The sequence below is a fragment of the Heloderma suspectum genome, chromosome 11 (genome assembly GCF_057233095.1).
Source record: "Heloderma suspectum isolate Gila_16-S chromosome 11, 16-S_ref, whole genome shotgun sequence".
Taxonomy (NCBI): domain Eukaryota; kingdom Metazoa; phylum Chordata; class Lepidosauria; order Squamata; family Helodermatidae; genus Heloderma; species Heloderma suspectum.
The window spans coordinates 8,644,035-8,661,689 of NC_139468.1; the positions used below are offsets into that span (position 1 = coordinate 8,644,035).

A 17,655-nucleotide genomic window follows, 5' to 3' on the forward strand; every position below is an offset into this window, starting at 1 on the left:
CATTTCAGGGGTGTCTTAGGGAAAGGGGGCTTTGGATCCAGTGGACACACACACATACCAGATCCACCCCAGAATGCCCCCTTTTTGCCATTACATGGTCAGAACACTGATGGTGGAGCAACAGAGATCTTCCTGCCCACAAGAAGGTGGCTTATGAGGGTGATTCACCTTCTCCACCCATGGATCTTCCTCTCCACCCAGGGACCTCCCTCTCTAAATGCACAGGGATGGAGATCCACACCCTTCTGTGGGCCTTGGAACATCATCCCAGGGCCCATAAAATTGCAGCCTCACTGTACACTCCTGTGCATGCTGACTTGAGACTAAGTGCTTACTCTCAAGCAAGCGTGCCTAGGATTGCAGCCTAAGGCAGGAGCACATCCACCCCAATGAAGGCTCCCTTAAACACAGTGGGGCTTCCTTCTGAGTACAAATGCATAGGATTGGCCTGTGATGAGGAGGTTAAAACACATTTACAGTCTGCCAGCCAGACAAACATTTATTGCTTAGAGCCAAAGGTCTTTGCAAAAATTCAAAAGTAGTCAAAATATATATGATACAACAAATTGCATTTGCAAATACATCTCCTAGAAAGGCTATAGCTATAAAACACTGTACAACCAGAGTTAGAAGAACCAAACGAGCAGTAAAACAAAGATGAAGTGAGAACAATAAAATAAGTAATAAAATCATCTTTAAATTAGGGCAAGGCCATGACAATTTAAAACTATCTCTGATAACACGTTTTCATGGATCCTCATAGCAGCCGCTGCAAAAAGGAACACCCTATTAAACAGAAAAGGGTCAGCAGCTGACATTAGTTAGCTTGAGGAGTATCCAATGTTAGTCCTACATAGAGTACACTCATTGAAATGAATGAGGTTTAAGTTGGTCACAACTAGCTTAACTCCCATTCATTTCAACCGGTCTACTTTATCGAGGTCTAACATTGTATACTTCCCCTTATCTTCTCTAGGAATCATTTTTAAATGTAGTCCCAATAAAATGATATTCTAAAAATGTAAGACAAATTTCCAAGTACCTAGAACAAAAATAAATGTCATGTGGGAGATCTTCTACCTCAGCAATTCCATGGAGGAATCTATGCTGGACCAGAGGGGTCCAATGATATTGGCTATCAATCACACCCAAGGGCATTGTCTGAAAATAGACACCTCTTCCAGCTGATGACCAAACTCAGATTTGGAGAAGCTTTCAGGGGCTGCATTCCAGTGGTGGATAGGGCCCCCTGCAAAGAGGTGGGGCTAAAGACAAAATGGGTGGGGTCAAAAATACCAGCCTAAGGGCACAATCCTATGCATGTTTAGATGGAAAGCAGTCCTACAACTCCCAGCATTCCCCAGCCAATGCTGGGAGCAGTAGGACTTCTTTCCGTCTAAACATGTCTAGGGTTGCACTTTAAAGCTCTCACTGCCAGTAACTCAGCCTTAGGAGAGACATTTCAACCTTTCAGAATGGGGGGAAAATTGCACAAAAGCCAGCAAAATATCAAACAACTGGTGGTTAGGGAAAAGGAGGTGTGGCCAAGGGAAGGGGCATGGCTTTCTGGGGAGCCCTACAGGGCCAGAGTGGGATCGTGATGGATGAATCAGTTTTCATTTCTCTCAGTTTCTCATTTTTCCAGTCTTGAATTCAGTTCATCTTGAACTTTGAGAATTTCTCCAGTCTTAAGTTTGATTCTTCTGAACTTAAGTTTTTGAAGTTTTGTGTTTGTTTGTTTTTTGAATGAAAATAATAAATTCCAAGTAATAGGGGGAAATTTTCTTTAATTATATGCAGAGTAATGTGATCCTCTGCAAAAATAGTGCAGGCCAGCAAAGAGGCATGTTTGACAGAAAAAAGTCCTAAAACTCCCATACATAGGAATGCACTCCAATTTTATTTGTTTTGTTTTGTTTTGTTTTTATTTATTTATTTTAATTTGCTTTTTCAATGTAACTATTAATTTATCCAATTTCTGCTTCCTGATTTTGCTTATACACATGAAACATTTACTCTTTAAATACAGGACAGTATGAAAAAGGGAGGGGAAAACCTAAAGTGGAGAGAATAGGAGCAGGGGGAAAAGATTTACTGTTTGTCTTAAAAACAAATCTAAAGCACTATGACATGAAATTAATCTGAATGAAATGAAAACAAATCTAAAACACTATTAATAACCCCAAAAAGGTTGAAAGAAAATTCATAAGGATTTTGGGGAACGCTTCTCCTAATACATTTTGTATGAACTTTTGCCTACACATTTTTATACACATCTTTTGCAACCAGTTTTCCTAACAGAATACATATTCCAAGATCATTTTTCTCTATGATATGGATTTTTGTATGCATTTTTCGATCGGAGAACTCCACTGCAAAATTCAGAAAAGTGTGAATTTCAAAGAACAACTGAGTTGCAGTTCACATAGTGGTTTAAAAGTGTGAAATTAGGTAGGTTTTCATTCATACGTGAGCAAAACGGATTTCTAACCCATCCCTCCTTGCAAACCAAAAGCCTTCGTTTGCAAGAGTAAGGTTGCCATCTAGCTGTCCACAGATGAAGTCCAGCCAGCAATCTCTGGGCAGCTGCCAAGTTTTCAATAACTGTTTTGAAGGAAATGTGCCAATTTTTATCCTATGTGTATCATCCAAGTAAGTAATCTGTTAGTGAAATTCATGAAAGTATTTAACTGAGTACAGCTTATTATTATTCTTTAAAAAAAAAAACTATCACAGAAAGTAAAATGTAGCCTTTTAGGAAGATGCTGTGGTCAAAGTTGTCAGAGGTGGTTCAACTCATCATTTTTATAGGTTCTCCAAATACTGTGTGTAAGGGGGGGGGCACGACTGGGAATAATTATTAGTGCTGTGCTGAACCTGAACCATCTCCCTATGAAAAAAGAATTGTTTTTTCTGCCTCTTTCACAGGGAGCAGGAGCAGCAGACTTCAAATAATTTTCCCTTTGGGGAGGGGGGCAGGATTTCTGCTCACCTTTTTACGTATAGGAGGTGCTGTAGGGTCTTTGTACTATTTCTTTTATGTTAACAGTGCCCTGTGCAGCATCACGAGACTCTGCAAACAGAGGGCTCTACCGCCTGACAGCTCTTTCTGAACTCCCATGAAACCAGTGACATGGGACTCTCTCATTCAGGAAGAGCTGTCAGGCTGTAGAAGGCTCTGTGCAAAGATCCCCATGCTACTGCAACAAATATGCTGTTTAGACCTTTAGGGAACAATCCTATGGCTGCTGCACAGCGTCCAGACCACCATAGGATTTTTCCTTTTCTGAGAACCAAGCTCGGAGCCAGCACTCCGAGGTTGGTTCCCAGAAAAGTGCCTCCCCGCCCCCGCACCCACCGCCTTATTGACAGTGCTGTTTGTCCCCGGCGCTGTGCTTGGAAGAGCAGTGGGGAGCAGGGGGAAAGGGGGCATTCCTGGGGGCAGAGAGGGGAGGGAATGGTGGAAGCACCATTATGATGCTTCCTATGTGCCATCTGGCCTCCCCGACATGCGCTCCGAGGCATCCTGGCTAGACGCCAAAATCGGCCGTCTGGCCACAAATGCAGGGCAGCCAGAGTGCAGAGGAGAACATCCCCTCCATGCTCTGCCCACCCCGCATTGGATAGTCATCACCTCCGAGTTTGGAGGCAGCCAACTATCTCCATAGGATTGTGGCCTTAGAGGAAAAAACAGTTCTTGCTTGCAGCCTCACAAGGTTCTTGGAAAAGAGGCTTTCTGCAGAGCGGCATTCAGGAACTCCTGCCAGGCTAGAAGCCTCTTTGCAAAGGGCTGCGCACTGCTCCTTAGACCCAGAAACAGGCAATTCACACCAACAGAGGAAGACAGGTGTCCAGGTTCCTGGAGAGGCCAGGCTTCCAAAACTGAAGCTCAACAATTCCGTCTACAAAGTTGCTGAGTCTGGGAAGCCAAGCCTGAGTCAGCAGTTACACTCCTATTGGCTCTCTAGATCAGGTGACGCAGCTCAAATGACAAGCTGCACTAGACCTTCCATCCATTATTGGGGAGATGCTGTGGTGCAGCAAGGATCACCCCAGAGGAGGGACGAAGGACTCTCTCAGTTTTGCTTAATCTCCCTGCATTGTATCTTTAAAGACTCAAGGCCTTTCCTTCCTGAATATGAAGAAATTTGTGAACTTTCATAAATTTTGATCAAAAATGAACTGAAATAAAGGCTGTTCTAGCCCTCTATGCTACTCAAGAATGGTCTTTATTCACCACAGCATAGAGTGCGTCCACATTTTCTCCAGTTTGTTTTCCAGAAGCTGATTTGCTACCCACCAAAGAAGAGGCTCTATTTGGGTTCACACCAGGGCTCATAGCAAGCGAATAGACCACTTCATTTCCACATATGTCACTGCGACTGCTGATTGCATATGGGGAGCCTGTAAGACCAAAAGAAAGGAAGGGAGATAAGTGGACTCAAAGACAAGCAGGTTTTCAGTCTTGCTGAATGAAATTAAATAAGGCCATGGTTGTTGTTTTTTTCACCAAGAAAGTCAATTCTCTTTCTTTTTTTAAAAGAGACAAGAACATAGAATCATAGAATAGTGGGGTTCGAAGGGGCCTATAAGACCATTGAGCAACCCCCTGCTCATTGCAGAGATCCAAGTCAGAGCATCCCTGACAGATGGCTGTCCAGCCTCATCTTGAATGCCTCCAGGGTGAGAGAGCCCACCACCTCCCTAGGGAATGGGTTCCATTGTCGTATTGCTCTAACAGTCAGGAAGTTTTTCCTGATGTTCAGCCGGAATCTGGCTTCCTGTCACTTGAGCCCATTCTTCCGTGTCCTGCACTCTGGGATGATCGAGAAGAGATGCTGGCCTTCCTCTCTGTGACAACCTTTCAAGGACTTGAAGAGCGCTATCCTATCTCCCCTCAGTCTTCTCAAGGCTAAACATGCCCAGTTCTTTCCAACTCTCCTCATAGGGCTTTGTTTCCATAGAAAGAACATGATGGGTTCTTTCTAAAGGTGACATGAAAATAATGGGTTCTTCATTTTACAGCAAGCTAGAAATCGGGAATTTTGTGTAGCAGAATCCTTTCTGAATTCTACCACTTCAAATGCTATGGGAGCAAATCCTTCCACATTAAACAAAATCCATTTTAAACATTGATTTAGTGTGCCAGTATTTGTGTATAAGTTTTACATATGTTGGTATGTATTCTGTGTGATGTATTACGTTGCTGATGTGTCTATTGTGTTGATGCTATTTTTAAAAAAAGAAAAGAAAAAACCCGTCTCTTTATAGAGAAATATAGAAAACTAGCACATCAAGAGAAAAGGTCCTCCCTAGCCCTCTCCTTGTATGCCAGTTTTCTATACACATGGAGGTTTTTACTAGTGCTGTGCTGAAATTTTCACAGTCAATTTTTTTTACCATTCATTGGGAAGGGAAGGGAAGGGAAGGGAAGGGAAGGGAAGGGAAGGGAAGGGAAGGGAAGGGAAGGGAAGGTTCCTCCTGTGCAAGCACCGGGGCATTGCTGACCCCTAGAGGGACGCCGCTTGCGCTGGCATTTTCATGGCAGACTGTAGCTGGGTGGTTTGCCACTGCCTTCCCCAGTCGTGACTACCTTTCCCCCAGCAAGCTGGGTACTCATTGGGAAGGAGGGAGGGGAAAAAGAATTTCTTCTGATTTTTTTTAAGCAAATGGTGGAGAATTTTGGAGAAATTCTCTGCGATAGGGTGATTTGGTGTTTACCTTATGAGGAACTGTTGAGGGACAGGCAAGGTTCATGTGCTCTTCCTTTAAACCACTTAACCACCCATCCCAAGCTCAAGAGCAGTGACTGTTGGCATATACACTTCCTCATAGGGGATTTCTAAAAGAAGGCGGGGCATTGGGAAACTGTCTGAAGCTGTCAGGAGTGCCCTAGCTGCCTCTTGCAGTCCCCACCAATAGCCAACTCAGACGACAAGGAATTCTTTCCGAGACTTTATTCCTTTATTACTTTATGACTCTTTCAGAATACTAGTTGCTAGCGCCAAAGCAAGGAACAGCACTGGAGAAAGATAGCTGAGTAGCCTAAGCTCCAGCTAAGGCAGTTGGTCCCCGTTTGAAGGAGAACCACGGGAAGACCCTGAACTTATGGGCTAGGGAGAGTTCCTCCCTCTTTCCCTTGGGTCCTCAGGATGCGACCGTTGCTTGCGCACCAAACAAGCGCTACGCCTCCTTTCCGCACCCTCCATCACTCGTCACTCCCTGCATCTGCATCGAGCGTCTAGCAAACCCCCCTCCCACACTCTCTCACTGCCTGGGTCACTATTTATCTCAGGAATGCCGGCAGGAGGAATCTCTGCCAGCTGCTGTGCTTGTGAGAGATGAGCGAACTCCTCTCCCACAGATTGCTGTTCCTTCTCAGAATCAGAACTGCTCTGGGGCTCAGTTGGCTCAGTTTCCACCCTGACAGAAGTGTGCCTGAGAGATAAACCATTTGTTTAAAGCAACTCCTTAAAAAAAACCTTTTAAAAATGACCATGTGTCAAGGTTCCACTTATGACCTGGACCCCTTGAGCAACTCCTTGAGGATCTCTTGCCTCCTTAAGAGTCCCACCTTCCTTTTTTTAAAGCTCCCCTTCCCAATAACATGGGGTTTAGGCTGTAGATGTTTATTAGTAGATTTAAAGCAAACAACTTACAACTAAAAGTGTTTATGCAATATAGCTACATGATACAAAAGGCACTAAAGGAAAAGAAAATTTGCAAAATGCAAGTTCCTCTACCCTAGCTGCACTTAGACTTTTCTAGGCTGCTTCTTCCTGCTCTCTCTTCAGACTCTGCTCTCACTTCAGGCTCTGGCTGTCTCTGCTTTTTTTATTTACCCTCCTCCCTCAAAACCAAAAGTACTGCTTCAACCCTGAGGAAATGAAACTTAAGTGGAGAAATGAAACCAACAGTCAGAGAAATGAAAGTACTCCTCTCAGAGTTTCCCGCTCCCAACAGAAAACTCCAGGCCCCAAAGCCTGACTTTTTTTTTCCCTTTGCCTGTATAGGCCTGAATCCTTCACACCATGCCATTCTTCGGAGCCCTGCATGATGTATTTATTCTCCCTGCTCAGCAGGGAGGGGAAAAAACTGTTTGAAAGCAGTTTAATAGCCAGTGAATCCTAGCTTTCAAGGCTTTTTCCTGCCCAGCTGAAAAGGGAGATTCCTCCAACCATCCAGGGAGAGGAAAAGCCCTGTGAAAGCAAGGATGGCTCTGCTGGTAGCCAGTGGGATGCTAGCTTTCTTTCTGTGGGTTGCAGAGAAGGGAAGGCAGCTCCTTGGTCTGCTTTTTGGAGCCATCCCTGGGCTTTCTCTGCAGGGTGGCATGGTCATTTTTAAAGGGTTTTTTTTTAAGGAGCTGTTTTAGACCAGGTGCTAATGCTGGAATGGGTCTCTGGCTCCTCCAAGTCAGGAAGAAACCTTGAAGGCAAGCATCATCCTTGCTTTCGAAGGATGATTCCGCTGCTTCCCAAAGATAGGACAATCTGTTTCCAGGAAGTACACGACATGGGAGACTTTTGGGAACAGCTGACAAGGCTTTTCATTGAAAAAGAATACCCACACCGCTCACTATGTTCCAGTGCACTATGGTCAGATGTGGGAAAAGGCCTTCTCTGCTATGACACCCCAGTTGTGGAATGCCCTCCCCTTGGAGGCCCGATTGGCGCAGACGTTGGGTTAGTTTTGTCAGCAAGTTAAAACACGGCTTTTTACCAAAGCCTTTGAGGACTACTTGAGTTCCCTAAAGTTGCACACTCTTTTAATGTTTTATTGTTTTAGATTTTTAATTGGTATTAGCTGGTTAGTGGTTTAATATGCTTTTAACTGTTTAAATTATTCATTGTTTTATACTGTTTAAATTGATTTTACCTGTACACCGTCCTGAGATCTTAATGATATAGGGTGCAATACAAATGCTATAAATAAATTAAAAAATGTTCCATTGTTACCAGTAAGCACAATCCCCCAGCCACCCACCCACCACTAAGAAATTTCTAAGAAATTACTTTCTTAGGAACTGTTTTCCTCCCATGGAAGAGGGAGGAAAACAGTTGCGTCTTTCACAGGGGGCAAAAAGTTTCATGAAAATGGGAGGGTAGATTCAGCACAGCACTAGTTTTTACACACTACCACTGTAGGATTCTACCACACCTTTCTGCTGCATGGGGAGACCAGGCCAGTTATTGGTTAACCTGCAATTGTTACATGCAGACTATTAGAACTTTGGTCTCAAATATTTAACCACCTGAATCCATGTTAAATGTTCCATGGTCATTAAGTGTGAAATATTTGTTAAGACATTTCCAGTGCAAGGTTTCCTAAATGTGTTACATGAGCCACCACTTAAATTGATGAAAAAATATTGTGCTTACAGTCTTCTGCTTCCATTTCAGTTGTAGTCTGTTCCCTGGATAAAAGAGATGATTTTAGAGTCATTTCTATTGGCTGGAAGAAAAACAGGTTCCTTATATCATATTATAATGTAGTTATATGTAGTACCTTTGATTTGGTTCAAATGGTTTTCCTGTAACAAAATTAAAATGCACTGTGAAGTTGTAACGTCACAAATGCTTTTGCAGATCACAAAGTCCCCTTTGATCCCACTTTAATCTAGCCTTCTTTCATTACCTTTAGGATTCTTCTTCCAGCAAAGGAATAATATTATCCCACCAATAAGAAGGATGCTTCCTCCGACTCCCAAGGAGATCTGTGCCTCTTTTGGAATAAATGCTAAAAAGAAAGCCAGAGATAATACATCAGCAGGAGGAAAAGCAATTCACCAGCTTCAGCCACATTTTACAAAAAAATATTTATACACTCCTAACTTTTCCTGTTGCTAACATACAACAAACGTTGATGCAGACAAACTGGAGAGGGTTCAGAGGAGGGCAACAAAGATGATCAGAGGACTGGAAACAAAGCCCTATGAAGAGAGACTGAAAGAACTGGGCCTGTTTAGCCTTGAGAAGAGAAGACTGAGGGGAGATGTGATAGTGCTCTTCAAGTACTTGAAAGGTTGTCGCAGAGAGGAAGGCCAGGATCTCTTCTCGATCATCCCAGAGTGCAGGACACGGAATAATGGACTCAAGTGACAGGCAGCCAGATTCTGGCTGAACATCCAGAAAAACATCCTGACTGTTAGAGCAATACGATAATGGAACCAATTTCCTAGGGAGGTGGTGGGCTCTCCCACACTGGAGGCATTCAAGACAAGGCTGGACAGCCATCTGTCAGGGATGCTCTGACTTGGATTCCTGCACTGAGCAGGGGGTTGGACTCGATGGCCTTGTAGGCCCCTTCCAACCCTACTATTCTATGATTCTATGATCTAGTGATACGAGTAGTGATGGGCCAACTTACCCTGGGTGAAACTGTTATTTCCTGGGATAATAATGAACTCACCCATGTAAGCTCAGATGAGAGTTCTCCTTTAAAATAAACTCTCATTCAGTTTCAATTAGCGTTCAAACATGCGAAATATGAAAGTGCATCTTTGGGGCTGTATGTTGGAAACAAATCATGTCATCATGCATCCCCACATTATGTACCCTCTTCCTGATTGGTTGTTTTCACATGGCCTGTTACAGAAGCACTGTACCCACCAGCAGCTGTAAGTGAAGTACATGTTTACTTACAGAACAAAATACAAGTAAGCATTCTATGAACAACAACGTCCCAAATCTGATGCGATGGGAGCAAGAAAGATGTGACATCATCACAGTTTACCATAAGCAGGAAGAGAGTTAACCCAACCAATTCAGTGCAGGTACAGAAAAAGTGTTATTTAGATACAGCACATGCTCAGAAACTCATAATCAATTCTGAACTTAATAGTGAATTAAAAAAATGCCAGTCCAGGCTCATTGAAACAGTGAGTGTTACGAATGGGTGAACTTCGACCAGTGAGCTCACTAATTATGAAATTTGACAGCATCACTAGATACGACATGGGCCAAAACTCATTAAGTCTGTGTAGCTGGCCTGGAACTTATTGTCTGTGGCACATGTGTGTGTTTTAATGATTGGAGGCAAGAAAATAGCTCCTAGAGCTGAAACTAATTTGCTCCCCCTCCCCAGTTCTCCTCTACAAATGTTGCTGTTGCATATTTTCCAGATATTCTGAAAGCTTCAGTGTTTGAGATGTCAAGGACAACCTCTCCCTACATCAAGGCTGGGCAACCTCTGAGTGTTCAGGAACCAATTTCTCCTCCACCACCACCCCTCCACTGGAAATCCATCAGGGCCATGCCATCCACCCATGGCACCAAAAATTCAGCAGTGAGAAAAAGGCATGTTTTCCATTTAAAGCAAGGTGCTCCCCATGAATCTTGTTTATTATTATTTTCATTTATATTTATTTTGTTTATTTATTATTACATTTATATCCTGCCTTTTTTTTCCTCCAAGGAACCCAAGGCGGCGTACATAATCCTCCTCCTCCTCCATTTTATCCTCACAACAACAACCCCGTGAGGTAGGTTGGGCTGAGAGTTTGTGACTGGCCCAAAATCACCCAGTGAGCTTCCATGGCCGAGTGGGGACTAGAACCCGGATCTCCCGACTCCCAGTCCAGCATTCTAGCCACTACACCACACTGGCTCTCAATTTTATTTATATCCCACCTTTTTTCCATCATGGAACTCAAGATGGCTACATGTGGTTCCCAGGTGCTCTCCCCCTCCAAGCACTGACCAGATCCAGACCTGCTTAGCTTCAGCAAGGTAGCTGTCTCATGTGCCTTCAGACCATGCCTGTTTAAAGGGGAAATGTGGCTTTTTCCTCTCCAGCAATTCAGCAGCAATTTGGCAGTGGAGTGGTGATTTTTGGTGGTAGGCGAGGAAAAGAGGATGGGACCACATGTGGCCTGCATACCACATGTCACCCACCCTGGCTTAGAATCATAGAATAGTAGGGTTGGAAGGGGCCTACAAGACCATCGAGTCCAACCCCCTGCCCAATGCAGGAATCCAAGTCAGAGCATCCCTGACAGATGGCTGTCCAGCCTCATCTTGAATGCCTCCAGTGTGGGAGAGCCCACCACATCCCTAGGTAATTGGTTCCATTGCTGTATTGCTCTAGCAGTCAGGATGTTTTTCCTGATGTTCAGCCAGAATTTGGCTTCCTGGAACTTGACCCCATTATTCCGTGTCTTGCACTCTGGGATGATAGAGAAGAGATCCTGGCCTTCCTCTCTGTGACAACCTTTCAAGTTGTATGAATATATGAATATATAGTTTATATGAACCTACCCACATCCTTCAATCCTCAAAGGGGCAAAGTCTGGGAAAAGTAAACTGAGCTGCTTCATAGACCCAAGATGGCAGTACCCAGTCCCAGGGCTGGGCACTTCACAGCAGGAGGACTGATTCCCTCAAAAAGCATGCTCTGTGTGCAACTCAAGGAAGCATGCTCTTGGGCAGGGGTAAGTAACTCAGAGCCCTCTAGACATTTTGGTCTACGAGTCCCATAACTCCTAACCATTGACCATGCTGGCTGGAGCTCATGGGAGTTGTAGATCACAACACCTAGGGGGCACCGGGTTGCCTACCCCTGCTCTTGGGTGGTGGGTGAAGGGCATTAGCTGTGGAGCTGCCACCTATCTCAGCCTGGGTTCCCAGACAACTGCATCTTTTAAAGCTATTTAAAAATTATGTAGGGCCCATGGGAGAAATCTAGGCTCTGGGATATAATCCCCAGGCTGTGGGGGTGGGGAATATCCCTGCTTGGTGCAATCCTGTACTCGCTTTTTTGGGAGTAAACCCCCTTAGACACAGTAAGGTATACCTCTGAGTCAACATGCATAGGATGGCACTGTCAATGTATTAACATCTGGCCTCTGGGGTAGCAATGTCGCTTGTGAGCATAAGGGTTTTCCCGAAGGGTTTTTCTAGGAGCATTCCTATTTTCATCTGTGAAATATTTGAGGGTTTGCGGGTCTGAATCAACAGAACATATTTTATTACCAGTTTCAAACTTACGTTCCGTGGGGTCCTCCACTATTACGGACACATTCGTTATAATCTTCCAGAAGTGTTTCTGTGAAAATACAGTAACCATGCAGAAATACAGTCCGCTGTCCAAAGCAGTGACGTTGACGATTGTAATTGTGTGACTCTGGTGTTGCCCATCTGGGGCTGAAGCTGATGAATTGCTGAACCGTCTCTTTTTTATCTCGGTATCAACACAACAGTTTATATCATAAGAAAAATTACGAAGACTGTAACAGCCCGCATTTGAAACAGAAAGGAGGCACGTCCCTTGATCGGTTTTCTTAATCCAATACACAGCCAAAGTTACGGAAACATCCTTCAGTTGAAACTCACAGGGAAGAGTGAAACTGCTTGTTTCTTTCACCAGCACAGTGTTATTTGATTGCTTGGGAATACTCTCAATTTTGTCATCTGGAATGCAAAATGGAATAATCCCATGAGATCATAAACATAAGATATGACTATCTCATGCTATTCATTAGGAATCTGGAAAACCTCCCCTCTTGTTCCTGCTGATATTGTTACCTTGCTGAAAAGTAACAGCACAGATTCAGGTCACTTATCCTCACCAAAAAAAAATGTGCTGCTTTTGCAAGGATAGGGTTTTCCAAATTGTTCTTTTGAATAGGAGCTTTTCATCCTTCCATTATTTCACATCTTCTCTGTGTTTTTAAAGCAGCTATTTCACATGGATCAGATTATTCTGTCTCCTGTTCAGACTAAACACCAGCTAACTATTGTGCATCCATTTGGCTATTCAAGATAAACACCAGCCACCAATTGTGCATCCATCTGGCCGAACTAGTGTTCTTTCCTTCTTTGGTGCAATTGCCAGTTACACCATATTTTCTTAGTGACAGGTTACTGCTTTCTTGGTTTTGCTGCTTTGTTGTGTTTTCCTCATTACTGAGCAATAGCTGTTGGGAAAGTTGTTACTTCATTACTTTATTCTGGATAATTATCCCTATTCTGGATAATTATCCTGGATAATTATCCTTATAGTTGTGAATATGCCAGTTTTGCTTTGGGGACTAATCCATGGAAATTTCCCGCCTTCCCGCTAGTGACCTTAAATGGGAACCATTCTAAACAGAAACTGTGCCCTTAGCTTAGCCATGATATGGTCTGAGGGCAGGTGATGCAGCAGTCTTGCAGAAGCTAAGCAGGTCTGGCGGCTCTCAGGTGACTGGCTGGGTGATCACCAAAGGAATCAGATGTACACAGTGCCTTGAATTGCCTTAAATGTAAAAGAGGGAGACTAAATAAATAGTATAAAGAAACAAATCATGATTTGAATCATAGGGGACCATAGCTTAATGGGAGAGCACATCCTTGGCAAAGAGAAGATCCCAGTCCAATCCACTACACTTCCAGTTAGAAAGAAAGGAAAGACTTTTGGGAGCTGCAGCCAGTCGGAGGAAACACTCCTGGGCTAGATGATAGAATGGTATGACTCCAAAGCTTCCACAACAGCATTCTTGATGCTGATGCACACAAAAGAAGGCTAACTCCTGAGGGGGCACACCAGACTGCCTGGCTTCAATGCCTACACAAAGAGAATAAAAAAGGGGCCCCCACCCAGACCTCCAGAAAGGAAAGAGAAACTAACAGCTGCAGGTTTCTGAAAGATATATACACATACATATATCACAGTATCTGTATATTGGCTCTATAATGTATTCTCACTGAAGACAAGTCCGTAGGCACAATGCATTTGCTTCTTTATGTACTGTGAAGGTTTGAGGCCAACAAAGGCAAAGGGGAAACAAGGTCAGGCTACAGCCTAAACCTCACGTTACTGGGAAAGGGAAGTTTAAAATCTGGAAGGTGGGACTCTCAAGGAGGCAAGAGATCCTTAAGGGGTTGCTCAGGGGTCCAGGTCAAAAGAGGAACCTTGACAGCCTCCTAGCCTTTGTTTCTGCACCTTCCGTCCCCCTGCTCATCCACTTATTTGCACCCTTTCTTTCAGTCCCATCAACAAGATGTCCAGACCTTGTACTCTGCATCTGATTGCATTCTAGTCCCGGTCAGTTCTCCCCAGACTTTCCTCAGCACCCAGTCTGCTGTCTGCCCAGAAATTAGGACAATGCCCTCATCGCCAGCCCACTTACTCACAATCACGTTTCTTAAATGCATCTGAAGATGAGTTTGATTTTACTGTATTTTTTTAATGTAATCTTCTCACCTGCCTCACTGTTTTGTATTGCCACAATAAAGAAGTTAAAATTCCTGCAATCCTCCGGATCAGTAAAAAGTGGGATTTTATTGGTTGTTTTACTATCCATCTCAGTTTTGCATGCAAATATCCCACCATCAGGGAAATTGGTCATGGATATCTTATGACGGATAGAATTTGTCTTATTTGTGTCTTCCTTTACTGAACATTTAAGAAGGTTCCGATTTTGATTGTAGTTTATTTGTGTAAATTCTTGCAGGGATGAGCATTCAGAGCCAACCCACCAGTCTGTTTGGCTCTGATTGGCTGATGTGTTGCAGAACAGCTCATGGTTTTCATTTTTGTAATGAAGAAAGAAGGTAGCACCTAGAGTAGAGAAAAACATATCTGTGAATGGGAGTATCCAGCACTTCAGGTTGGTCCAGAAAATCAAGGCATTCTCCTCTCCTGCTGAACATTCAGAAGATCTAACAGGACCTCACTCCTGAGTGCATCTACTAGAAAAGTGTCACACCACTTTAACTGTCATTGCTCCCCAGCCCGATAGAATTACAGAGTTGGAGGGGTGTGGTAGGACATCTAGTCCAACCCCATGCTCAATGCAGGAAATCCAGAGCTTGAACATCCTTCACAGATGGCTGCCCAGCCCCCACTTGAAGATCTCCAGGTAATTACTGGGTAATTGGTTCCATTGATGAATTGCTCTTCCCTTCTCCTAGTGTTCAGCTAAAATCTCCCCTCCTGTAACTTAAGCCTAATAGATCTAGTCCTGCCTTCTGGGGCAATCTTTGGCCCCTTCTGTGTGACAGCCTTTCAGGGATTCTGTCAGGGTGGAAACTGAGCCGATAGAACCCCAGAGCAGTTCTGATTCTGAGGAGGAACAGCAATCCATGGGAGAGGAGCTCGCTCATCTCTCACAGGCACAGCAGCTGGCAGAGATTCCTCCTGCCAGCATTCCTGAGAGAGAGAGTGACCCTGGCAGCGAGAGAGCGCTGGAGGGGGGCTTGCTGGACGCTTGGCGCAGATGCAGGGAGCAATGACAGATGGAGGGCGCCGAAAGGAGGTGCTCCGTTCGTTTGGCGCGCAAGCAACAGTCGCATCCCGAGGACCCAAGGGAAAGAGGGAGGATCTCTCCCTAGCCCATAAGTTCAGGGTCTTCCCGTGATTCTCCTTCAAACAGGGACCAACTGCCTAACCTGGAGCATAGACTACTCTGCTGTTCCTTGCTTAGTCGCTGGTGATTAGCATCTGAAAGAGTCATTAAGTTGTAAAAGGATTAAAGCCTTGAAGGGAATCCTTTTGTCTGTGTCTTGAGTTAGCTATTGGACTAGACTGAAAGAGGCTGCCAGGGCGCTCCTGACAGATTCGCAGAGTGCTATCATGTCTCCTCTCTTCTCCTAACTAAGTGTTCCCAGTTCCTTCAACCTTTCCTAAGAATGATGATTTTGTGACCTGCTGAGATCTTTGTTAGAGATCCCAAACCTCTTGCATTCTTGCATGCTATGGAGTGGAAATGGTTATTAAACTGGATTTGCCCTTCACTTTTGGCTGCTAGTGATTCAAGCCCTTTCCAGACCCTAATCTGACTTTGCAGGCATCTCTGATGTGCTCAGGTGACCTCAGCCAACCTCCTGACAGTCCACAAATCACTTCTCACTGGCCCAGCAAGTGTGGCTATTGTGCTGTGGGGCTGGAGGCTATGGTAGTGCCATGGGCAGTCCATAATACCACTGCCAGGTGTGACACAAAAACAAAATAAGCATTGAGGGAGGATTTGGTGTTAGTTGAATATGCTTTCAGGTACATCCTTTCAACCACCCTGCAGAGTAGTTCAGTAGCATTATGATCCCCATTTTGCAGATGGAGGTCTCGAGGCTCAAAGAAAATACTTTGACTAAGGCCACCTATTGCATTCATGTGTGGGATGGGTTTTGAACAGGGACTTCCTGACCCATAGCTGAAACCTTTAGCTACTACATGCACCAACTCTTGGGTTGGCTTTGTGCCCTGCACATGGAGGGGGACAGAGCAGTATCAATCAACAGTATGCTGTAACCGAGAAAGCAAATGAGACTGAGAGAGGCTGCAGTGGCAAGGAAGAAAGCTGAGGGGGAAGGAATCTTAAAAGGGGCCTGACCAGAATGCCAGTCGCCTGGGGCAAAGAGCAGGGGAACATGCAGTCTGGTTGGGGGCCCCACTAGGTGTGGTCACAGCCCTTACACTGCCTCCTCTCTATCTGCTGCAAAGATGGAGGGGGAAAACAGAGGCTGTACCTGCTTCCACTGTTGCCGTGTCACAATCACAGCCAGAAGCGGCAAACACTGTCCCATGAAGGCAGAAGGCAGGCAGCTGTTCCTAGCCATCTTCACCAATAACTTGTAGCTTCTCTGCACTGGCAGGTCAGAAAACCGAAATGGCGAGCAACAGCTGCCATAGGGCCAGCCAAAGACATTTCGCTGCCCAAGGCAAAGGACAAGATGCCCCACCCAATTCCATGCACAGAACCCAGCTGGGCTGATAGATGAATCAAACAATGTCCTCTTGAGGACAGCAGGCTAGCTTAGGGAGCAGAGGGCAGGCCCCGCGGCACACACAGCTCTGCCCTCCAGCATCTTACTCCCACTTTCTGGCTGTATCCTCCAACATCTACCGCCTGAGGCAGTTGCCTCTTTCTGACTCATGGTGGGGCCGGCCTACTCCCTGCCCACTATGTGGCAGCAGATGGGGAAAGGAGAAGAAGGAGCTGTCACAGGTGGTACCATGGTGCTGAGATGTGAGGGGAACATTCCTCCCAGGAGTGGGGCAGTCCTTGCCTCTGTGAAATTGGGGGTGTACAGGGGTTGATGCTATTCTTCCTCTTTAGTGGGTCAGCAGCAAGAGATGGACTGTCCCTGGGCACCAGGGCTTGAGTTGTCCCCTGACGATTCCAACTCTGCAGAAAGTCCTTGCCAAAGGAAACTGCAGTGCAAGGATCTGCAAACTCTTAAAGCTAAGAACCGCCACGCCACGCCACGCCACACACACAAACCCAAACGTGGAAGGAGACAGCAAGTTTCCTTTGCAATACACATACCTGTAATTTCCCTTAGAAAAGGAAGGATCAGGATGAAAATCATAATCCTAAATGGAAGCCAAAAAGTCCTGCTTCTTAAGTTCGAATTACTTTGAAAGGGGAAGGAAGCAGAAGTTGAGCCCTAGGAGAAGACCACAAGAGGAAACAGGTGGCAGGAACAACAGTCATTTATAAGCTACACCCTTCACTGCTGTTCTGCTTATGAGGCACTTGTGGTTGAAACTACAATGGCAACTTACCCTCCCTGAACCATCATTTATAATGGATCAGTTCCTTGATCTTAGCCTGAATTCCCAAAAGCCGTGATTTCATCTGGTATCCAGCTAGACTTTGACCGGGTTCACACGTGCGTGGGTGGTTAATAAGCCATGGTGGCTATTACCCACCCCCGCAAATCCCAGGTCCATGGT

General features: G+C 44.9%; 1 protein-coding gene across 7 annotated transcripts in view; it reads right to left on the minus strand.

The window, feature by feature from the left end:
- LOC146336952 (uncharacterized) overlaps positions 1–17,346 on the minus strand; it is a 51,198-nt gene extending 33,852 nt beyond the window's left edge. For 2 of the 7 annotated variants that reach the window (XM_084816748.1, XM_084816750.1), the window contains exons 1-7: positions 17,246–17,346; positions 14,182–14,538; positions 11,985–12,407; positions 8,635–8,736; positions 8,506–8,530; positions 8,379–8,413; positions 4,301–4,404 (exon numbers count right to left, since the gene is read on the minus strand). In XM_084816748.1, coding sequence (XP_084672874.1) covers positions 4,301–4,404; positions 8,379–8,413; positions 8,506–8,530; positions 8,635–8,736; positions 11,985–12,407; positions 14,182–14,538; positions 17,246–17,288 — 1,089 coding nt within the window. In that variant the 5' untranslated portion in view covers positions 17,289–17,346. Of the gene's footprint in view, positions 1–492; positions 2,057–4,136; positions 4,405–8,378; positions 8,414–8,505; positions 8,531–8,634; positions 8,737–11,984; positions 12,408–14,181; positions 14,539–17,245 lie in introns of those variants that run through there. The other 5 variants (XM_084816752.1, XM_084816753.1, XM_084816747.1 and 2 more) reach the window with 4 other exon arrangements.
- Between the last annotated feature and the right edge of the window lie 309 nt (positions 17,347–17,655).